At 51.1% G+C, this 23,817-nt stretch overlaps 5 protein-coding genes across 5 annotated transcripts; 3 read left to right on the plus strand and 2 right to left on the minus strand.

Moving 5' to 3' along the window:
- Window positions 1-956: 956 nt before the first annotated feature.
- On the minus strand, window positions 957-2,158 carry M431DRAFT_482077 (hypothetical protein; the record flags this gene model as incomplete). Its single annotated transcript, XM_024916009.1, has 3 exons — window positions 957-1,524; window positions 1,621-1,925; window positions 2,156-2,158. 3 exons carry the CDS (start codon window positions 2,156-2,158, stop codon window positions 957-959), a joined length of 876 nt encoding a protein of 291 aa, XP_024774570.1.
- Window positions 2,159-5,518: 3,360 nt separating this feature from the next.
- M431DRAFT_85111 (hypothetical protein) lies at window positions 5,519-9,720 on the plus strand (the record flags this gene model as incomplete). Its single annotated transcript, XM_024923515.1, has 4 exons — window positions 5,519-8,517; window positions 8,736-8,792; window positions 8,872-9,118; window positions 9,580-9,720. The coding sequence occupies 4 exons, from the start codon at window positions 5,519-5,521 to the stop codon at window positions 9,718-9,720; spliced, it is 3,444 nt and encodes a 1,147-aa protein (XP_024774571.1).
- A 4,305-nt stretch (window positions 9,721-14,025) lies between these two features.
- Window positions 14,026-16,038, plus strand: M431DRAFT_5516 (hypothetical protein; the record flags this gene model as incomplete). Its single annotated transcript, XM_024921344.1, has 3 exons — window positions 14,026-14,081; window positions 14,156-14,312; window positions 14,419-16,038. 3 exons carry the CDS (start codon window positions 14,026-14,028, stop codon window positions 16,036-16,038), a joined length of 1,833 nt encoding a protein of 610 aa, XP_024774572.1.
- Window positions 16,039-17,069: 1,031 nt separating this feature from the next.
- M431DRAFT_495127 (hypothetical protein) lies at window positions 17,070-18,477 on the minus strand (the record flags this gene model as incomplete). The annotated part of the gene is made up of 3 exons (XM_024917328.1): window positions 17,070-17,102; window positions 17,172-17,707; window positions 18,384-18,477. 3 exons carry the CDS (start codon window positions 18,475-18,477, stop codon window positions 17,070-17,072), a joined length of 663 nt encoding a protein of 220 aa, XP_024774573.1.
- Window positions 18,478-21,004: 2,527 nt separating this feature from the next.
- On the plus strand, window positions 21,005-23,185 carry M431DRAFT_85674 (hypothetical protein; the record flags this gene model as incomplete). The annotated part of the gene is made up of 4 exons (XM_024923584.1): window positions 21,005-21,038; window positions 21,182-21,250; window positions 21,355-21,592; window positions 21,667-23,185. The coding sequence occupies 4 exons, from the start codon at window positions 21,005-21,007 to the stop codon at window positions 23,183-23,185; spliced, it is 1,860 nt and encodes a 619-aa protein (XP_024774574.1).
- Window positions 23,186-23,817: the final 632 nt, after the last annotated feature.

The raw sequence follows: 23,817 nt of genomic DNA on the forward strand, positions 1-23,817 counted from the left end.
CTTGACATTGATCCATCACCATCTGCCTTTTTATGATACATCTTCAACTGTGGGACAATTTTTTAAATCGCAGTCATGAAATAATTCGAAATCAACAACCTGTAGAATTAAATTTCACTTCGTGCATATCAAAAAGAGTCTCTCCACACAGCGCAAAAAGTTCCAATCAAAAAGTGTCGGTATAAAACAGCCCGTAAAAAAGCCTTGCACCCATTTCGGTGATTTGGCGTTGCCAAGAGCTTCAAAGCGTCACCATCGCCAGTAGATTCCGCAGCAGGATCGCTAATGCAGTGTGATTCGACGTAATAAGCAATCGCCGAACTGGTCCGGCAATATGGAACGTGGAACCTTACTGGCAAGAATATGGCCGTCACCCAACCTACCAGGAAACCTCGGAGTATCTGATGATATCATCTTGCCACCTACTGTATTTGTACCCAAGACTGCATCATCATGATTCTAGAACACCTTCGTCGCGCGCATTGCCTCTCTTAGTGACATGGGCAAATGCGATTGTTGGTCGTCGCCCTGCAGAAAAGTACAGATTGAAAAAGCACTGCCACTTTTAAAATATTAGATATGCAATTACAATTACTACATCCGCACTAAAAAAGCCCGCTCTGCTATTCCACATGATGCAAGCCCCAGTAAGCTCGTCGAGAAGATAGCCCGAAGTCTAATAATCACTGCCCAACAGACCATAATTCCAAATGATTCCTCTCTATTGGTAGCCGTGTATCATCTACCTCTAGAGGCGGGTAAAAAAACCAGAAGAAGCGCCAAACCCGTATCACCGCCAACATTTTTTTGGCAACTCGTCGTAAAACATGATGGTATCGATCGTAAAAAAAAAAGTGAAAGCATACACGTAGACATGAAAGGTAAAGAGCACACCTCAAGCTCTAGAAAACGTAGTTGTAGAAAGAGAGGCCATCGAAGACCTAGGTTTTCATCTCTTATGCGAGGAAGACGGTGACGAGGACCGCAGCAACAACGGGCCAGAAGCCGAACATCTCAGCAGCGTTTCTCAGACCAGTCGCGCTCGAATCTGGGCCGTCGGCTGTTGTACCATTTGGAAGGCTGCCATTGATGAGAAGGGTCGTTGTGCCATTGACGTCGGCAACGTTAACAACGCTCTTGTTGAGAGCGCCGTAGCTGCCATTTCCGATAAGGCTGTCATAGTACGCCGTGTTATTGTTGTCATCGCAACTGCAAACATCGTACGTGCCACATCCGCAGAGAACATCTCGCGTCTCGTTACGACCGCTCGACTCATTGTGGAAGTGGTACGGTTGGTGATAGGGGTACATCCACGCGCCGTACAGCCAGATTCCGGGCCAGACGGCGAGAGCAGCAGCACCTCCAAGGAGAGCAATCGGGACAATGCCACTTGGGCTTGTGCCGCCGGCACGGTAGGGAGTTGTCGCACCACCGCCATAGTATCGGCCACCGCCGTATGCCGGCTTGGGGCCGCTTCCACCCACAGATGTGCCTCCGACGTTGGAGGTTGGGGCTCGGTTTCCACTGGTTTTCTTGTTAGGTCGCCGATGCGATCGGTTTGATGGGGAGGATGGACGAGGCTTCGGATGGACGAAGACCGGGTCCTAGGGCCGAACATACGAGCTTCCGCCTCTGCTTCCACTGCTGCCACTTCCACTGCTGCCGCCGCTGCCACTGCTACCACCAGAACTGCCACCCTTGCCGCCGCTGCTGCCTCCGCTGCTGCCGCCTCCTCTACCTCCTCCGCCGCCGCCGCCCTTGCGCTTGTACAGATCGTGCTCCTCTGACTGTGCGATGCCCTCAACTCTCACCACATGCCGGGAGCCATCGATGGCGCTGGCAGTCACAGTGGTGACGAGCGTGACGAACAGGAGCGTGAAATCGATTCTCATGGTGAACTCGTAAGATGAAAGCGATGCTGGTGGCTATACGAATATGCAAACACGCAGCTGTGCGAGAATAAGAAAAGCTAGAGAAGATGAGCACAGATCCGAGATTTGCCTGTAGACCGCGACCAGGTATATAAGACAATCTGGATGGACGCAGTTGCACTAAAAACTTGAACTACCTTAGCCTGGGACAGGGACAAAGAAGGAAAGCCCTGGGCGTTTGGGGCTTGATCATAGAAGGGGCTGGCGGCGAAACAGGTACTTACCATGTAGTGTTCAGCAGGTACAAAGAGCCTTGGCCTTTTCGTGCGACAAACTCCTACCCAATACGCTCCGCGAAAAGTACCTCATTTGACACGGGCTGAAGTGTTTGGAGCGGATCCGCTCGGGATGCGCTGAATACGCTACCCATTCAGCCATTCAATCATTACTCATGCTAGCTATTTTACCCTGCCACACAGCCATCACCAAACGTGGGATGCTCTCTGGGTCATCAGAGCGTCAAATTTGTCATGGTTCCTCCGTGATCCGCACGCGACCGCTTTGTTGCTTTTTTGCGCTGTGCGCTGCGGGTTGACCGACTGACGGCGCGAAGCAACTTGAAGAGACTGCTTCTAAACCCGCGGATTCGGATTTCCATGGCCAACTATTCGAACGTAAAGCCGTACATATACCACGGTAGGGAGAGCGCAATGCCTCTCAGACATCAGGGTACGGAGTGTCGGCCTCGGTCATCACTCCACAGCGTAATTATCAACGGTGGGCTTTCCTCACTAAACTCCGTCGCCATGGGAGCCTGGCTTCAAGGCACCTGTGAGAAGAAGCCACGCTGAGTGGCAGTGCTGCGATCATTGCCGCCTTCTGCTTCTGATACTTTTTGATATCCATATGGAGTAAGTACATGGAATTGGAACAGTTGAAGTTGTAAGAGGCGGTCAAGTGGCGCTGGCCGGTTGACCGTCTGGAACAAAGAGCCCGAACCTTGGAATTCCATAGCCGCTGATCAGCCTTGCGAAAGGAGAGCGTGGCTTCCAATTGTCAGTATCTGCGGGTAGATGGTAGGACCACACTAACACCTGTTTTGACGCGGAGTAATCTAATGTTCTTCTTTTCCTTCTTCCTCTTCTTCTTCTTCTTCTTCTTCTTCTCCTTTTTCTCTCTCTTACAACTTTGCGACCCGTCATTGTGCAGCTAAAATGCACCTGCATGGAGTCGGGCGAGTGCGGAGACCAGAGTGAAATAAGGTTAAAATCTAGGCGAGTGATTGGGCCAATTAGTGGGATATCTCGGCGTAATTACTCCCGCATCTACGGAGCACCACATCTTGAAATCAACTGCGTCATCTCAGGGTTTCATCGAAAGACACAAAGTACCTAGGTATCTACCTAACAAAATAGCCGCTTCGTCGTCTTTGTCTTCAATCATTTCTATAATAGATCAAATCGATAGGTTTCCAAGCGAAATGGCATATCTAAATTTATGTCATAGACTCTTCCACATCACTTATCGCCCGCCAATCGTGATCCGAGTGCAGTCACATGAATGACGCATTTCTTTCAACCAAGCCTAAAAATTGATTAGACGCCAACCATCTTGGCTTAATTATGACCAATCATCTCATCTACCCGGCATACCATCATGCATCTCTGTGACAACATGTTGCGAGGTAAGAGTATGAGTGCTTTGGCAGCGTATTCACACCTTTTGCTTGTTAGTTTACCTCATCGGACTATTATGGCCAAAAGAACAAATATCTATTGTTTTTATCCTGATTTTTCTTTTATCTTCGCCTCCAGCCTCCAAATTGGCTATCCAGCACCTCGGTGACTACGTGAAGTTCAAGTGTCGGAACAGGATGCGAAGAAAAATGTTTTTATTTGCCGGTATTAACGGTAGTTACTTTGATGCCTGGTTTTTTGCACATCTGCTACTATCGCTATGTTCCTTCAGTATCTGTTACTGTAGTTACATTCTTCTACTCTCTGTCACCATGGCTATTCCCCTCTAGGATCTGCTACTCTCTCCTAATACCTGGTATCATCACACCCAGGTACTAGATAAGTAGCTTTAAATTTGAGACACAGGTTGCTGGATAGCCAACTTGGGGCGCTGAATAGCCACTATCTACATATAATCATGCCAATTGCCACTTGAACTACCAAAGCTAATCTCTTCTTACGTTTATGTTAACGTAAAGATGAAAAAGACTTTCCGTTGCAAATCTTCCCATTGACCAGATATGACAGCTCGCCTGGCTGTCAATAACATTAATTCACCATACTTTGACAAGACGCCTATTTAATACGGCGTGAAGTCTAAGGGTACTATTTATAAGTTATTGCGTGCCCATTCCCAGGCATTCAGGGTCTTCATTTCCTTTATGAGTGTCTTCTCGTACCTCATTCAGGGCTCAAACAAGAAGCTCTTGAGGATACGTATTTCAGGGCATCGTTCATTAGTCCTCGTAAGACGAGATGGAATAAGAACGTGTGAAGGGATCTCCCAACATTTGAACAAGTGAGTTTTATTATATGTGACAGTTTTTTCTTTTCTTTTGGCATTAATATCAGTGCTTCGCATCCAAAATCGAGACAGGGATTAGGGATATGGACGATATGTTTGGATGGGAGGGTAGTCAAAAGGTCATGGGCCCAAGAGCTGCAGTGGTGAAACAGTTGTTTTTACGCCTGAACCCACACATTATACTGGCTGGCGATGCAGCGCTATTTCATTTCTCTATAAGATGAAAATTTTGGAAAAAATATACGCCACATTTTGTTTGCATTGTGAGGCTGGAGAGAAAACAGCCCAAAGAATTCTCTGGGTGCCTAGGGCAGTTGGGCTGAAAAGCTGATGAAGAAGTTTGGAGAGGATGTATTTCGAAGGCGAGTTTACCATTTGTAGTTATAATTGGGAGGAATAAACATATTAGAAACTACGAGAGACATGCAGCGACACTAAAAAAAAAAGTGTTAAAATGGGAATGGGAATATATTCGCTGCAGAGACCATTATGTCACCACCTCATATGTCAGCTATAAGGCGATGCGCATCTTGTAAATGCGGAAGGCCATCATGAGATGGTCAATGCCCGAGAAAACTGAGATAAGCGGGGTGACTTGCTCGGTCAGAGCATGTATGCCTGAGGCCAAATCTTATTGAGACCTCAGGCTGCAATAGACTCAGCTCTTATTGCAGTTCCATGGTCTTCGTAAGTTTGCTCTCACCTTTGGCTGAGAACATCAAGATTTTACTCTGGGCTCACTTTTGACTGAGAACGTGAGAGCAGTCACCCAACATGCACTAAATTTTAGCTGCAGCTTGTTCAGTTCCGCATGCCGACCGGCAGTTTAGGCTGAAACACGTGTGCACGTACCACTTCTTGATGACTCAGCGGATTCTGCCGCTTCGCTCAAGCGCCACCTCCCAGCTTTCTCCAAACAACCACATCAGAAGCTCACCTCGAGTTCGCAGAAAGAAACCTCTGCTCAGCGCCCGCCCGTTACCGCTCCTTCGATCGCACCGGTACTACAGTCGCCCATTTTCGATCCATCAGAAGCATGATTTAGACCCTCTGAAGCCTGCAGACCCCTCGGAGGACGCTTTGAGGGGAGGTAGCGCGTCACGATCATGGCCGAGGAACTCGAGTTCTCGTCATTTGACGAGAAAGATTGGAAAGCCCAGGATGCTGCTGACGACCGTGAGATTGCGCGACTCCTAGAACAGAGTCAGGACGGCCCTGGCGGTGGTCTCAAGCTTGACGATACGCCTTTCGATCAAACCAACAAAGCAGACGATGCAGAAGACTTTGAAGATATCAGCGACGACGACCTACCTGACGAAGAAGAGCCTAGCGCCGCTACATCGCTGGAAGTGCCTGCCTTGACAGATGACGGAAATACTAGCAACGATGCAGACGACCTGTTTGGAGAGGGCCCCTCCTCTCCCATCGATCTCGTCGATGGCCCAACTTCTCCCGCTCCTCACGTTCGCGACGCCGAGGCAGTTGATGATTCGCAAGTGGTGGACGCAGGCATAAGCTTTGGGGCTATCAATTTTGACCCAGATCCACATCTCAACGGTGCCGACAACCAGGATCCCGGCATTCCTGCCCCTGCCGAATCGATCGGAGACTTGTTAAAGGCAACATGGCCAGCATACAAGAAAGGTCATATTCTTACCTGGAGCGAACTTTTGCCACCAAAGAAAGCGACTTGGAAGGAGAAAAAGCCACTTAAGAAACCCAAGTATCTAGTGACGAGCAAACTAAGTCTTGACCTAGCACCTGATGATGAGAAGCAATTTCGGATTCCTGGGCCAGCAAGCTCAACCACGAAGGCGAAGCCAAACGAATTAGCGGTCAACGATCTGGTACATTGCAATCTTGCAAGCGATGGCCAGGAGGAAGACATTGCACAGTTTGATGTTGATCTTGACTCTGATGCAGAAACTGTCATGGGCTTCACGTTGCGTGATATTGAGTTGGCATGCGAAGATTGGAATGTCCATATCGACACTGTCGAAAGCAACTTTGCGGCTCAACAGCTGGCTGCAGAACAAGCCGCAACATCACAGAAGCGCCACATCGACGAGATTGAGCAAGATGACGAATGGGATGCGGAGTTCTTGATGGACATCGCTGATGATCCCCAACCTCGCCCGAAGAAAAGCAAAGCAATTCAGCTCGGCCTACCCGAAATTCCTCGCTATACGGCTCCCTCTTTTGATAACTTTGAAGATGCGACTCGGCGAGGCGCAAAACGCGTCCATCTGGATGTTAACGACCCACATCTTCTGCTAGAGACGGAGTCATATAATCACAACAAGAGACCGCGGCAAGAAGCCAAGATGAAGCGCATGGCAAACGGAAACATGGGCCGGGATATCTCGCAGCGCTTCAATCTCTCTAACGATGAAGCGTACGAGCTGTTGAAAGAAAACCATCAGAGTAAAGTCAGAGCTACTCTTGGAAACATCTCGGTGGAACACGGCATGCCCGCCCTCAAGCTTTCATGGCCATATTACAAAGTCAAGCTTGGTGGGACAACGGATGAATATCATCGCCCTCGCTTCCGCTATAAGAAAACAGTGGGACACACCGTTAAGTTTGAAAAGCCCATGCATTTCAAGCGAAAGCAGATGAAAGGCAAGGCACATGAAATCTTTCTTAAATCGAAGGACTTGAGCTTGTGCGATAACTCAGCCGCCGTGCTCTTCGAATACTGCGAGCCGAGGCCACGGGTATTAAACAGCTTCGCAATGGGTAGCCGGCTTATCAATTACTACAGACGGAAGGAAAACAGCAATGAGGAGGATCAGCTTGCGAAGCTGGAGCTGGGCGAGTACCGCACCCTTCTTCCGGAGGATCGGTCGCCATTCTCCCTATTTGGCACCGTCGACCCTGGTGAAGTCGTGCCAACGCTTCACAACGAGATGTACAGAGCACCTGTTTTTAAACATACGCCTCGGAACACAGACTTTCTCATTATCCGCAGCACTACGGGTATTGGTGGCCCCAAATGGTACATACACAAGATTGATCATATGCACGTCGTTGGCCAGACCTTTCCATCCGTGGACGTTCCAGGGCCTCATAGTAGGCGCGTCACGAATGCGTCAAAGAGTCGAATGAAGATGCTGGCATTTAGAATGATTAGACACAGCCGAACAGATAACTGCCAGTTGTCCGACATTACTAAGCATATTGCGGACTCTACGGATACTCAGAATCGACAAAAATTGAAAGAATTCCTCCAATACGACAGAGATAGCAAGGAGAAGGGAATGTGGCGCCTCAAGCCAGGAGAAATACTCCCGGATGAAAATGCCATACGTGCCATGATCAAGCCTGAAGAGGTGTGTCTTCTTGATGCCATGCAGCTCGGTATCAAGGAACTTGAGGATGCCGGCTACGACCCTCGCAATGCTACTATCGACGATGATGCACAAGGGCTAGATGCCGAGGACGACGAAGATGATGATGGCGAAGGCAGCAAGATTGTCAAGGGGGCTAAGAAGGTTGCTGAGAAGCAGGAAGAAACACTTGCTGATAAAATGGCTCCGTGGAAAACGACAAAGGCGTTCATTGATGCATGTGCTCAGAAGGCAATGCTTCAGCTACATGGCGAAGGAGACCCTACAGGCCACGGACTTGGATTTAGTTTCATCAGAACTTCCATGAAGGGCGGCTACATAGAAGCAGTTCAGGGGCCCTTGGCCACGTCGGCGGATGCAATGGAGCGTGAGAAACGGGCTAACGGCGGACACGCATACAACGTCAAGAAGCAGCAGGCAATGTACGAAGACGGAATTCGCGAAATCTGGGACAAGCAGAAATCCACCCTCTCAGACCCCCAAGAACACGATATCAACGATATTGCGATGACAGAAGACGAAGACGACAGGTTCAACGTTCAGTCAGCAGCCACGCCGGCCGTATTCGACGAAGGGAACAGCCAGATCAGCGGTTTCACATCATCTAGCCGTCATCCGAAACGAGCGATTCGCATCTCGAGAGAAGTAGAGCTTCCAGACGGCACGACGCAGACGAGGATCGAGGTTGTTCATGACCCAGTAGTCATTTCGCAATACATCAAGCGGCGAACTGAGGCCGACTTGGAAATGAGAGAGTACGTCAAAGCCATTGTTCGCTTTCAAACCCTTTCCAGAAAGCCGCCCGCCACCTGGACGAAGCTGCCCGTCTCCGTCCGGGCACTTCACCGGTGGTCGAGGCTTGCTAAATCTTACGTAAAGAGGCGGCCTTCTTCTTATGGACCAGGATCTTCCGGTTCAGTGGCAGATATTGGCTTGGAGTTTAGAGCGCCAGCTTACGTATATTTCTCTACAGTATCTACAGCGCAAGGCCTACGGGCAATGCCGATCATGACCGTCTTGCGGGCCTTAGGTAAGCCGACATACCCTTTGCAAAAGTTGAAGATTTGCTATTTTTAGTAGTATCTGGGTTTGCTCACATTGCCGCACAGGATCAAAAAGGAACTCGAGCGACTGGAGAAAAACAAGGCTCGACGCCAAGCTCGAGAACAGCAGAAAGAGCTACACCAAAAAGCCAGCGCCGGCGACGCCGGGTCTCCTGGAGCCGATAAGATCCCTACAGGAACTACCCGCAAGTGTGCCAATTGTGGACAGGTCGGACACATCAAGACTAACAAAAAGTACGGTAATTCCTACTTGTTCACCTTCACCCCCCATCTCACCACCCCCTCGTGCGTTGTTTGATTGGTGGCATCATGCCCAGGAGGCGGAAGATGGTGCCAGTAGCGCCAGAAGGAAGAGGAGAAGGAAAGCAACTCTCCTAGCCCGAAAGCTGCATCAGTCAGATGCTCAGGCTAGAAAACAAGAACGGGCAAGCCAGGCCAAGCAGAAAAGAAGCAAGAAGGGCAGGGAAGAGGAGCCAGTCAAAACGCGGGAAGAGCTGGAGAGAGAGCAAGTGCTTCGCGAGGAAAATGAGAAGCTGCAAGTACTCAAGCGAGAGTTGCAGGAAAAAGCCCGCCGAGACAGAGAAGAGAGAGAAAAGGCGCAAGGCTTCCCTGACCGGGCGTGGTGGAGAGCTGCAGCTGGCAGGTCTCATTAGCCACAATCCCCCAGGCTGATGAGACCTGCGATCCTCCCACTTTTCCTCTGTGCAACCTTGCCTTTTCCGTTTTTATATTCTTTGTTTTCCCCGCAAAAAGATTCTATTTTTGCTAACTTTACGCTACCCAAGACTATGTCCTTTGCTTAACGGCACGATGAAGGCGGACAACGGCGCTTCGGAGCACGGCGGCTTTGGTAACTACAATGCCCCCGCGGGAGGCGCAGGATCACCGATTTAAATCTTTTGATACCATTCAAACCCTGAAGAGTGCGATACTAGGCAGATTATTTGTCTATTTCTGCGTTCGGCAGAGGGGAATAGCGCAGTGGCCGATACGGACGAGAGGAGAGATAAGCTGAGCGGATTACTTGAAGCCACCTACGGGGCAAAAAGACATAGCTCACTCCAGCTATCTGATGAAAAGCCTCTTGTAGGCATGGCTTGGACGGTTCAGGTAATGAGAAAATTGGAAATGACGAATTCTAAGCAAATACACCAATGGGGGAAGAAAGGATGGTCCCGGAGTTGGAGGAGGCTTTTTTCTTTTCAAGAGTGGCAGCCAAATGCGGCTTGATTGGCGTTCAAAGGGAGCAGGAGGTCTTTTTTGCATCAAACAAAGAGTTTGTCTCAAAACATAAGCTCGGCATTTTAGGAGCTAAGTAATATCTACCTGTACAAAGAGAATTGTTCATGGTAACGGTGGTGGTGACAAAGATCTCAAATGGTGTGTGCACGAAGCTCTCTACTCTAGGTGACCTGTCATGGAGACGTTTTGGTCTTCCCTTACAAATTGTAGACTACGAGTACGTAGCCCGTACCTGGGGGTTGAGGCATGTCAGACTATGGCCTGCATGAGCCTGGCAGCGTGAGGAATTAGGCTGCTGTGGATTTCTGAGGGTGCATGATTGGGTCTCTGTGCAGCTGGGGCAAGTATTTGGAAAACGAAGGGCCGGTTCGAACGCAAAGGTGGGATTTGGATGAATGAGATGTGATAGCTAGCACGGCTGCAGAAACCCAGTTGCGTTCCGTATTGGTATAAGCGAGTGCGAAGACTCTTTGAGAACGGACAAGGCCGTGAATGTTGTATGTATGCGTGATAACGATGATGGTGTTGATGGGAAGGAAAAAAAGGGCGGCATCATAGCGCTGGGACAATGAGAACAAGGGAAAGAAAGGACCCAATCAGGGGTCCACGATGTATTTTTAGAAACGCACCGACAAAACCTTGCATAAGCTCGAAAGAAAAGTGGGGTCCAATCGGCAGGCTGGAGTGGCGGCGGAGAGGCTGAGCGGAAAGGCGGCGGAGTCAGAAGTGAAAAAGAGAGAATTGGTTGAGGTGACGGAAAGGAAAGGAAAGTGGGCTGATGATTTGGGGAATTCGGAGGGTATCCGTGTTGGGGACTGGAAACAATGGACGCAAAGCGGAGAGGTAGAGGTAGGGGTTGGGGATAAATTGGAAGAAACAAGATACAACAAAGAAGCAAAAGAGGAGAGGCTGGAAGATGAATGCAGTAGATGCAACTTCTATGCAGATTCTACCAGGGCCAATGACGGCAGAGACAATGAAAAATGAGCTGAGAAGGAGGCTGAGCCAACGGGGAAACCTGGTTCGTTACCTGTTGTAGCCTGGCCCTATGCAATGTCTGCAGCATCACGCTTCTTGATGGGCTTGCTACTCTATTTTAGTTTTGTTCCTTGTTCGATCCGAAGGAGAAGGGGAGGGGGAGGCGTGGGGGTTTCATTGCGTCTGTAAAGTTTCAACTGCTGCAGTGTTCTATTTCCGAATAGTTGGAAACAACACGGCTTTCTGGCGAGGATCCGTGCAATACGTGATGTTGGTTCCGAGAAGGTGGACATGGACAAAGTACGCGTAGGGGTAGCGCCTGGGCGCTTATTTGTGACTGGTGATAGGACCGGCAGGGACATGACATGACATGATCCAGGGCCGTGTCAAAGGTATGGATAGAATTTGGTAATTGTGCGGCATTCGGATATGTATGATTATAGTTGACGGGGTACCAGAGCCTCTATTTCGCCAGCACATACTCATGCACAAGCTGTAATAGGAGTAGTAATAGTACTAACATGGAGGCTTATCCGACTGGGTGGAAAAGCGAGGCACCAGATACGGGCGACGATTGAGACGCCTCGGCATGTGACGGTAACAAGCTTACCAGTACGACTAGAGTAGTGGCCGTCTAAGCGCGTGGCCCCAAAAGATCCACGAGGCTCCGGCGAGAAGCGCGTGTGGGAGACGTGCTGGCATTGGTCACAAAGGCGACGGTGACGAGGATGAGGTCAGCGTGGGCTCGGGTATCGATGCTTCCGGACAACTCGGTGTATCTAAGCAGTGCGGTGCCATCAGCACGCTGTTTCGTTTTGTGCCCTTGTAGCCTTGCCGACGACCAGGGGGGAAGAGGCATCTTTGTCGACTCTTGGCAGCTTGGCTGGCAGCTTGCAGTTGGTGATGAAGCGATATCGCCTGCAGGTCGGCTAGTCTTGCCGTCAGTCCTCGTGGGGATTGGGGAGTGGGTTCAACGTTGTCTGCAATGATCAGGGCTTGGCTGGAGAGAGAAACGGGCACAGACCCAGACCGCATTTGACATTGGATCATTGCAATCGGTCGAGCCAACAGACAGACCCTCTTTGGGCGGACTTTGACGACTGGAGAGTGTCCTGTAGCCGCTTTGTGTGGTGGGTGGCGGCTAAACAGGGCGCGGAGTGGCCGTAGCCGCGATGCATCACAGCATATACGCGGAGATGGGTTCAAGGCAGAATCTCACCTGGATGGAAGCTTGTGAGATTTCGAGAGAATTCGTTCATCATGGAAGCTTGTAGTGCTAGTCCGATGATTGAAATCAATACCAGACGTGAGCTCGTGTATGGAGTAAGTAATACCGAATCCTGACTAATGGACTAGAGTCGGGCTCTAGAGCTCCTGACTAATTTTGCGTCAACCGTGGGGCGAGTTTACAAAGACCAAGCCTGTGATGGCTTAATGCGCCAAATGCTATCCACTGACTCGGCTACAAAGGCCGAGGGGGAAAAAACAAAAAAGAACTCAAATCAAGTCAATTCCATAAAACGGTGGCCCCGTAGAGGCTGCAAGATAAAGAGACCCTTGGAGGGGGCGGTGATGGGAACTTGACGTCGCTGGTGGATTAAGGCAAACTGGTTCATGAGCCTTGCCCGCTGAGTCTATGGCATGACGTGATTCGTTGAGTATAGTATCCATCTAAAGAGACAAGGCAATACAGAAACCCCGTTTCTTTGTAACTTTGTCTGTCGAAACAAAAACAAACGAAAGCACAGGGGGAAACAACGCCAACAAAGGGCCTACAACTGCACGGGCTGTTCATGGAATGTTAGGTGGACTTGACCCATGGATATCCTTGCAACCTCACCTACAAATTAGCGCGAGCCGTGCTGTATGTCAACCTGTTCTGGTGCATCAGTCCCCTGTAGCCGTTAGTGCTAAGCCCTTGGCGCCGCAGCCACTCATAGGGCTCGTAGCGGCAGCAGTTTGTGCTTTTGTAGGGCACCGCAGCCTCCGCCTCCACCCTTGCTGCTTTGGCTCTAGCGACGGCAGAACCTCTTGTCCCAGTCCCTATCCATCTTTTCCATGTTCCCACCAGCCTTTCAGACTGAACACGATCTGGCTATTATTAGAAGCCTCCAACGCCAGATTCAGCCCCATGGTGCTGCAACACGTTTAAACCGACCCCCAGCATCGATCAACTGCACCATCTTTGCCCCGAACCCGAACCCAAGCGAACAGACTGCCGCTGCATGCATTGCATCGCATCGCATCGCGACAGCGACAGCGACAGCACGGCTCTGGCTCTGGCTCCGCTCCCAATGAAAACGACGTGCTTTGACACACCAACCAGACGCAGATTCATTCATCCATCCTTGAGCCCTCTGACGGCATCATCCTTGCGAGCCTCTCCCGCGACCTGGTAGCTGTCCAGTACCTACAACTCGTACATAGGTCCCGTCTCCTGCCTTTGCTTTGCCCTTGGCTCTGACGTCCGCCTCGACGCATCCATCGCCCTTCTTCCTCCTGCTCCTCCTCCTCTTCTTCCTCCTCGCCCTCGCCCTTATCCTTGTCCTCCTCGCGCGCCCGCGCATAAGGCAAAAACAAGCCAAACCGACGCAGATCAATCTATTGTTCGTCGCCTGGCCTGTTCTCCTGATAGACCCCGTCTTACCTCCCTTCCGTCCTCTTGTCTCTTCTCTTTGTGGGTCCGGACAAACACTTCCCTGCGGCGCGTGCTTTTTTAGACATTGCACAAATCTTCGCTCCCGCTTCACGGGCCCGTTTTCGACTGCGATTGCGATTGCGACTTCGCCTCTAATCTCGGACGTCCCCCCGAAGAGCGACCGGCCTTTTTGAGCTTCAAATCGAGGCCCGACAGAGATATACACACGCACGCGGTCTACTACTGGGCGAACCGAAGCCTCGAGCTCGCTGGCCTCGCGCGCCGTTACACCTCGCCCTACTCGCAGCGCGATACCTTTGCGCTACAAGCAATAATTCAAAATGGGTCGAAGAAAGATCGAGATCAAGGCCATAAAGGATGACCGCAACCGTTCGGTGTATGTTGCTGCCAGGCCATTCCCTTAAGCTCATCGCCATCTCGGCATTTAGACTAACTCCAGTATCTATCTAGGACCTTTCTCAAGCGAAAGGGCGGTTTATTCAAGAAGGCACACGAGCTCTCCGTCTTGTGCTCCGTCGATGTTGCCGTCTTCATCTTCGGCAACAATAAGAAGCTATACGAATACTCTTCAGCCGATATGCAGCATCTCATCACCAGATACCAATATGTAGGTTCCACCAGGTCGTTGCTTCGGTCGCATTGCATTCATCCCACCACACCTTTTACCTCTTCCTCTCCCTGGCTGGACGCGATTAGCTAATGTCATGGCATAGCACGGTGGTCCCAACGAACACAAGGGGCCTTCCGACTTCAATGGAGGTCAGAATGATGATGATGACGATGAGGATGGAGATGGAACACCTCCTCGAGGCTCCGAAGGGATGGACAGCTCACACATGATGCCACCGCATTTCCAGGGCCAAGCCCCTCCGCCTTTCCCCCATATTCGCCATCAGACAGCGTCGGTGTCGCCTCCCATTCCGAACGGTGTGCCTTTCCAAGGTCACCCTGCTCATCTTCAGCGAAGCCACACGCCACAACCCGCCGTGCCATCACGGCCCGGTTCGAGAGGAGACATGCGCCGCATGGGCCCTGGCATGATGTCCCAACCCGTTGGACCTCACGGGCCTCATCCGGGCATCACTTATATGCCCACGCCACCCATCTACAATCCCTCTGCTAGCAACCAGTCCAGCCTTATGCCGCCTCAACCTGGCCCTTATCCTTTCCAACCTCCACAACAGCAGCCGCCGTATATGGAAGAACGAAGGCCATCTGCACCTCCTACATTTAGTGCTCATCCGCCGCCCCAGCCGATGGCAGTAGGTCCACGCACAGAGCAACCGTCTCCTCAGCCGCCTCACCAACTACTACCTCCGCATTCCATGCCTCATACTACTTCACCCCAGCCGGCACGTCGTCACCTGGACCCGCAGCCTCCTCCACCCGTCGAGCCAAGGACAGAGTCCGCAGAGAGGCCCAGGGCGCCACTCATCAACACAGATACGGCTATCAAGAAGATGTCCCAGCGCAAATCCCACAGCATCTTTACACCAATCGAGGAGAACAGATCCATCTTATCCCAACATTTAGCCTCCTTTGCCTCTGAGCCTCAGCCCATGAAGAATGAGGCTGGAATCTCGGCTCCAGCGAACCCGAATCGGTCCCAGTCGGCAGATACCGGGGCTACCGTTCGAAATGGAGAAACAGCTTCGCCACATCTGCAGCAACGATCCAGCTTGCGTAATACGTCGGTGTCCTCCCTTCCCGATACACCTACAACCAGTCTGAAGATCAACACGGCTGTAGGAGGCACAAGGCCAAAGCCACCTCGCCTAACAGTGCAAATCCCTGATGGCGGATCTGAAGCTGGTAGTGCAACGGGAGACTCAAACTCGCCTCGGAACGCGACGGATGCTGCATCTCACGCGCCGCATCGCGGCAGCGTGGTTCTCCCTCCTCCTTCTCCGTCTGGGTCTGGGCCACAATCAATCTTGTCCGCAGGGGCCATAGGACCTCCCAATCCTTTTGCTCGGCCGGTACCTCAACAGAACGTCAATGGCGACACGCCCGTTTCGGCCCTTCCCTCTCGGTTCCTGAACAATGAGCTGCTGCCAAGCCCCAGCAGTTTCTATCCAGAGTGGAATTTCAGAGGCAGTGATAACAACACGCTGCCCAGCCCTCTCAACTTTGCCACACCCGTGGTGGGCACTGGGCCCAGCTTCCTCCGGGAGGATAACCATTTGTTGAGTACCAGCAGTGGGAACGCTGGCACCGGCACAGGAGGCGGATCAGGCTTGGCAAAGCGAAAGAGTCCAGATCTCGACGCGACTGGACATGATGAGAACCACGAAACGGCTAGCGACCCCAAGCGCCTGAAAGTGGAACGATAGGCTGTATCAAATACTGTTGATCGATTGCGATGCTCATCATTTTCTTCCAGATACCCCTTGTCATGTGTCAACTTTTGCTTTAGTTTCTCATCATCATCAACAACTTCTTCTTCTTATTTCAAGTGTATTTATTAGGCTCTTTGATGGATGAGTCATGTTCTTCTAATCATTTGGCTGGATTTATTGCAGAGCCGCATGAGCTGGATCATGGTGGAAAGTTCCATATTCCTTTCGTTTCATCCCTCGCGAAGACGGGGTTATTTATCATTTCTTTTCTTATATGGGGACTGTCTATTGAGTTATCGGACGGTGCTGAAACGAGGCATTTTGTTATGATACCGCTTCACGCTTGCCTTTTTTCATTTTTCTTTCCTTCTTTTCTTTCTTTTGTGGCATATCGAATGGGTTCATCCGCCTTCTTTTGTGGAGATGGGCAAAACGGGTCGGAATATCACTTGTCAGACTTGACAAGGACAAGTGATTGAGAGAGGGGGGGAAGCCTCGAGGAGGGTTTTTATTTCCGGGCGTTTTGGTTTAGAAAATGTTGCGGAACAAGAGATGGGAGAATGAGGCATTGGTGGATATTAGTGGATATTGTTTGATTCTGCAATGTTGAATATATTGGGGCTGTCCTTTGAAGAACTGCCTCTGCTCATTCTTTTTGTCGCATGTGATGATGAATATGGGAGTTGACTACCTATGTATATGATCTCGTCGATGTCTTATCACATGTTACTGATTCTCATGTCATGGAACAGTATTTGTATGATTCATATGCTGGCATATTAGCTGCCGGTGAGCCATTCTGTATTATTCATAGATGCCGACATTATGCTACTCTTCTTCATAGGAAAGAACGGAGGTCAGGTATAAGAAGCATTAACCCATATGCCACTTAGCCGACCACCGTTGGACGTGTAGTAGTTCGAACGTGTATATAACAATAAAACATAAGGGGAATAACACTCGTGTATAATCAAGTCATTAGTCAAAGAAGCAATCCAAGGAAACAAAAAGCCATCATCGAAACATCACGCGTAATTCAAAACGCCTTTCAAAATCCACTACGTCAAAGCATCTTCAATCAGCATACGGAGCTTTCCTCCAGAGTTCCACAAAAGGAGCGAACTTACCACCTCGCCATTGGCGACCCGGCTGGCGACACGATCTACCTCTACACCATCCGGCATAATGACTCTCTTCTCGTCGCCGTTGTCATCCTTCTTAGCCTCCCACCAGATCGTTGTTCCGGCAGCCGTCTTGACCTTTGCACCAGCTTCCCACGGACTCGTCCCAATGACCAAATGCGCCTGAACGAACTTCCGCAGATTCTCGTCCGCGCGGTCCTTGCCTCCCGAACCGTCGTATGCTTGCGATCCTAGGGCGTCATAGTCGCTAGGGTTCTCCCAGGGCTTGCGCGGGAGATCCTCGATGACGATGTTGTTTGGCGCGAGGACGGTGGTGTTGGTGTTGGCGTCGCCGAGGGGCTCGCTGGTGTCCTCGTGGAGGCGCGAGAAGGAGAAGAAGGTCGTGAGGGAGCGCTGGGTGCCGAGGATATCGATGAGCAGCACGGCGGGCTGGACTTGGCCGTCGGCGGGGGCGGGCATCATGACGGGGAGATGGCCCGGGGGAGGGCGTTGGGGGAGCCGGTGGTGGATGGGCTCCTGGGCTGCTTGGTCGGACGCCGTGGCTGCGGTTGTGCTGGTGAGGAGGCTAAGTTGAAGGAATTTGGAGAACCGCATGGTTCTGTTCGAGTGGTTGTGGGGGTGAAGTTGGGCGCGAGTTGGGCTGGAAAGTAGTTTTCTTGGATATTGACGATATGGATGACGGGATTGGCGAGAAGTTGGATAGCAGATATCAGACGAGACAAGCTGGACGACGTCACTGGGGTTGTTTGGACGAATCGGGCAATCGACGGCGGCAGAATGCTGAAAAGGGGAGAGTTATGGAAAAGTCACATGATTTAGAGTTTTCTTGGAGACAGTCTCGAAGGGAACGAAAAGTAGAAGCGCAAGAGGTGGGAAAATAACATCCGAAGGCTAAATGCTAGAGCCGGTGGATATTTCGCAACACAACGAGTACAAAGGGGAATGAAATGGAAATAAATCCGTCGTAAGATGGCAATTGCAAGAGGATATTGAGACGTTGTGCTCCGTGTTCGGCGTCTTCACTGATGTATAGGTACTTTCGTGTAAGTTGTACAAAGGGGGCATTACATGAAAGCTAGATGTAGTAGATGCGGGAGAGTGCGGAAAATGCGGTGGATGCGGTGGATTCTCAATTGTCGTTAAATAAGATAAAATACTAGAGATATAAGTCACACTTATTTGTAGAGTACAGCATACAATAGCTTTGCTGGATTGTTATATTATGACCAGCAATATTCTGATATTGGTGGTATTGCTTTAGATAGGAAGGGACTTCAAAGGGCCACCACATTCTTGGATGGTCTCTTGACTGAAGCTCGGTATTGTCTAATTGTTGATAGAATCGGTTTATATTCACTTACTCTGATGTTCTCTTGTGGCAGTTGGTAATAGTAATAGTTCCCGATGGCCTTGGGGTTTCACGATCTAGAACGTGCAGGCTAAGGCATTGCCTTGCCCGACAATTCATTCCAGAAACTCTCCGCCAGCTTCGAAATCATCATCTATTCGGACCTTCAAAACTCTCGGCAGCATCCGTGCCCCACATGCCTCCAACCCACAGCCCCAGAGGGATGCGATCTTCGTCAATTTTCCTTCTATAGCCGGTTTCCTTGCTGCGGCTATGGAAGTTTGCCCTTGGTCTGTAATACGCAGATTTGTCTATAGTGTGGTCTGCACAGACATATCATTGTAAAAGGAACTTATCCTATTTCTATCATACAGACAGGACATCCTTTGCCACAGGTTGGCCCGACATTAACATTGAAGTTAAAGGGGTGGTGAAATCTCCGAACTTGGACAATGAACATTTGAGAGAGAGACGCCGACTAGAACTCAAACAAGGCAATACACCTGATTATGGACAGAATATGAACGGAAGGAAGGATAAGACAAGGCGAATCGATTATATCCAATGCGTTATTCACTCGAGTACGTACCGAATCAACTGCACGAGATCTCTCGCGCATGTTTGGAATCACGTGATACAGGACGATTGTTGTTCATTCTTTCACCCAACGGACAATTATCTGCATTTACTCCGTAATCCTATACTATTTCATTCGATATTACACTCATCCTTGCTTTAAATAGTAACGAGGTTGATGCAATCCTGAATAAAACAATCGGCATAGCGGTTGGTTCATGGTACAATGTTACCATTCCTGTACCAAAGGAGTATCCCCTCATTTCAACAATACAAGGTACGATTAAGCAAGGATTCTAGGGAATACCGAATGCCCAGGCCGTGGTGTCATGGGGGAATGTTTGAGAGCATTGATTTTCACGTGAAAGTCGTGTTAGAAGGGCAAAATACGGAGTAGAAAAAGAGCAAAGGGGTCATGCACAGAATGCAACTCCAGAATCGGAGAGTCTGGGGCTACCCCGTAGCGTGGCTGGGGAATCGGCTCACCGATGCAGGTGCCGGCAAAGAGAAAAGCCGTCATCTGACTTGCGCCGTGTGGCCACCCCGGATTTGGGAGTTATTATGTGTGGGGTTTGGGGTACTCGTACGCATTGTTTCTGCTTGTTCATTTGATGTACTAGGCTTACTCGTGTGTACAGGAGGGAAAATGACACATGAGCGCGGTGATGTCAGTTTCGGTGTCACGGTCAGCTGGCTGATGTTCTGCGACCTTGACATGTGAAAAGCATGTGGGTGCAAGGTTTGGTTGTGGTGGCTTGTGCTAGTAGTTTGGCGCCGTGGGAACACAGTCATGTATCATCAATTGGTGGAATCGCATGTTGGATTGGTTATCGTTTAGTCTCGCCATAGAATAGAACAAGGAGATGGGCGTTGGGACGGATGAATTATGGGATTAATTACGATGTGAGCTTTGTTGAAGCGCGTCTTGGTTAGTGCATGCTAGCAGCGTGCTGGAACAGATTGCACCTTGGTTTGGGGCGACGATAGCCTCGGCAGTCGCCCATCACGTCAAATATGCCACACAAGACAGTCTTTTGCCGGTAAAAAAGTCATGAGGCTCTCCAGACAAGTACTCTCTACTGTTGTTTTTATATGAATCCGTTTGGAGAGCGCTTCCTTGCGGGTTTCCCTCTTCCAACATGTGTTTCTTCCTGATCCAATGGCAGCCGGATCTTCGGGTATATGCTGGCCGAATGGTCGTGCCCCAGTGGAGGTTTACAAAAGCCTAGGCTCTGATTTGGCAGTGCGCTTGGGGTAGTTTAGTGGGGTGTTGAAGCACTAAAGGCACAACGGAGTACCGATACCGTTGAAAAGACAGCTTATTGTAGGGATCCAGTTGCAAGATTGGGCAGTCCGGGCCGAGATAGAAAATGTCTGGCTCCATGTTTGCTTCTGGCCAAATGGTACGAGTACCAGACATCAAAGTATTGACAGAGGGGCCGCTTCCTGTAGCTGCTGCTTGCGGATGAACGCAAGACCCGGGGAATATAGCCAATGTACAGCTACTCGACGCCTCCCCCGGCCCCAGGCTTCAGTGGGCTGTCGACCGCCTACTCCCCCACTAACAACCAGCAACAACCTCGCCGCGGCCACGCTGCACAAGTACAGGTACGCTGCCAGATTACGGAGTACCTGCTCGGGCGGCTTACCCACCCCAAGGTTGCCTCGGCTCACTACCGCCCTCGGCGTGGAGCTCATGCCCATCCATTCCCTTATTCTTAAACTCCAAAGTCGAACCGCGATCTGGTCCTGGTTCTCTTCTTTTCCTCTTTTCATTCTCCATTCTCTTCCCTTTCTCTCCATCCATCTGTATACCCCCCCTTTCCTCTTTCTCCGCGCGCCGTCTTTCTTTCTGCCCTCATCCACCCCCTCAAAACTTCCACACGTCACAATTATGGCTCCCAGAGTGATTGTCGTTGGTGGCGGCCGTAAGTAGCCCCAGATTGCATCGTCTCCCGCCTGTTCCTTGTGCCGCTGCTCCTTTTCGTCCTCGCGGACGATTCGGGCAGATGCGCGACAGCGGGAAGAGATTTGGGTTTGACCATCAGTTTGCTGACTTTCGCCATTGCAGTTTCTGGTCTGTCTGCCGCTCACACCATCTACCTTGCCGGTGGCAACGTCGTGGTTCTCGACAAGCAGGGTGAGTACCATTCTGAAGAGCGCAATCCTGGGCAGTCCTCGCATCGCAGAAATCGCGAGAGGCCCAAGCAAAAGCTGTATGAAATGCTGACTTTTCTGCTCCAGGTTTCTTCGGTGGTAACTCTACCAAGGCTACCTCCGGTATCAACGGTGCCTTGACCCGCACCCAGGTCGACCACAACATCCGCGACAGCGTCAAGCAGTTCTACGACGATACTCTCAAGTCTGCTCGTGACCAGGCTCGCCCTGACCTCATCAAGGTCCTCACCTACAAGTCCGCTGCTGCCGTTGAGTGGCTGCAGGATGTGTTCAACCTCGACCTGACGCTCGTCTCCCGACTTGGGTAAGTTTTGCTCCCATGGCTTGTTTTGATTACTTTAACTTGCGGACCAATTCGGCTGACAATATGGTTTCCAGTGGTCACTCCCAGCCCCGAACCCACCGAGGCCACGATGCCAAATTCCCCGGTATGGCCATCACCTACGCTCTGATGCAGCGCATCGAGGAGCTTGCCGAGGCCGAGCCCCACCGCGTTGAGATCATCAAGAAGGCCCGCGTTACCAGCCTGAACAAGGAGGGCAACAAGGTCACTGGTGTCACCTATGAGGTGAACGGCGAGACCGCCAGCGTGGATGGCCCCGTCATCCTCGCCACCGGTGGTTACGCCGCCGACTTTGGCGATGGTTCTCTACTCCAGAAGCACCGCCCTGAGCTCATGGGCCTTGCTACCACCAACGGCACCCACGCCACTGGTGATGGTCAGAAGATGATCATGGCTATCGGTGGTAACGGCATCGACATGGACAAGGTCCAGGTCCACCCCACTGGTCTCGTCGACCCCAAGGACCCCGGCAACAAGTGGAAGTTCTTGGCCGCTGAGGCCCTGCGTGGTGAGGGTGGTCTCCTTCTCAACGGCGATGGTGACCGATTCTGCGACGAGCTCGGCCACCGTGATTACGTCTCCGGCATGATGTGGAAGGAGAAGGACAAGGGCAAGTTCCCCATCCGCCTCGTTCTCAACTCCAAGGCCTCCAACGTCCTGGACTTCCACACTCGCCACTACTCTGGCCGTGGCCTCATGAAGAAGATCACTGGTCAGCAGCTCGCCAAGGAGATTGGCTGCACTCCTGAGCACCTCCAGAAGACATTCCAGACCTACAACGCTATTGCCGACGGCAAGCAGAAGGACCCCTGGGGCAAGAAGTTCTTCCACAACCTGCCCGTTGACATCAACGACGACTTCCACGTCGCTCTCATGGAGCCCGTCCTCCACTTCACCATGGGTGGTGTCGAGATCAACGACAAGGCCCAGGTCCTCAACCAGGAGAAGCAGCCTTTCGAGGGTCTCTTTGCCTGTGGTGAGCTGGCTGGTGGTGTCCACGGTGCCAACCGTCTTGGAGGCTCCTCGCTGCTTGGCTGCGTCGTCTACGGCCGTGTTGCCGGTGACAGCGCCAGCAGCTACCTCTTCCAGCACGCCCTCCAGGGCACCGCCGGCGCTGCTCAGCGTCTGGGCCAGATCTCCTTGCACCTCGACCCTTCTGCTCCCGGCAAGCTGACCGTCGAGTGGGCCAACGGCGCCGCTGCCGGCTCCGCCCCCGCTCAGGTCGCCGAGAAGCCTGCCGCTTCTTCGGCCGGTGCCAAGGAGGCTTCCAGCAAGCCCAAGGCCTTCTCTATCCCCGAGAAGGAGTACACCATGGAGGAGATTGCCAAGCACAACACGAAGGACGATCTCTGGGTTGTCGTCAAGGGTGTCGTCCTGGACCTGACCAACTGGCTCGAGGAGCACCCCGGTGGCGTCAACGCCATTCTCAACTTCATGGGCCGTGACGCCACAGAGGAGTTTGAGATGCTGCACGACGACGAGGTCATTCCCAAGTATGCCCCTAGCCAGGTCATTGGCCGCGTCAAGGGACAGAAGGTCACTCTGGAGATCTAAGAAGGGAGATATAAGTGTAATGGCATGTACGAACACATGGGCTCTCTGAGCTGAAAAATTGGGAGAGAAAGAGGGGGGTCAATGATTGGCATCTACGAAACGAGAGATGCGTATACTATTATGATGATTGTCAAGGGGGCAAGCCTCTACTGTGTTTTGCTCACCACGACGGGCCACTAGACTGGCTTTTTACAGGCGCACTGGGCTTGGTTGTTTGATATCTGGTTTTTATGTAGTGTACGGATAGCTATATTTGCATATAAATCAATTGTTTTGATCAATCAACTGGCGTTTCTGGTGTGATTGATTTGTTTCTTGTAGGCATGACGAGTTTCTTTCTGCGGTGGCGACGCTTGGATGTATGAGAACGAGTATGTTGTTTACGATGCAGATACTGAAACTCGGAGTGGCTCTCTTCCTAGGATGGACTGATGATTGTATCGTGGTGTTAGTCGTTTAGATGAGTGTCTCTTCAGGTGAAGTGCAGGTCGAGCCTTTCAGAAGCATTGCAAATATAGGGCCATTCAGGAGATATTGATGAATACGCAGAGGTGAATTCTAGGTGTCATGGTGTTGTGAGCTTCCCCAGGAGATCACGGACCATAGTTGTACCTCTTTGAATGCATTAAGCC

The sequence above is a fragment of the Trichoderma harzianum genome (assembly GCF_003025095.1).
Source record: "Trichoderma harzianum CBS 226.95 unplaced genomic scaffold M431scaffold_6, whole genome shotgun sequence".
NCBI lineage: Eukaryota > Fungi > Ascomycota > Sordariomycetes > Hypocreales > Hypocreaceae > Trichoderma > Trichoderma harzianum.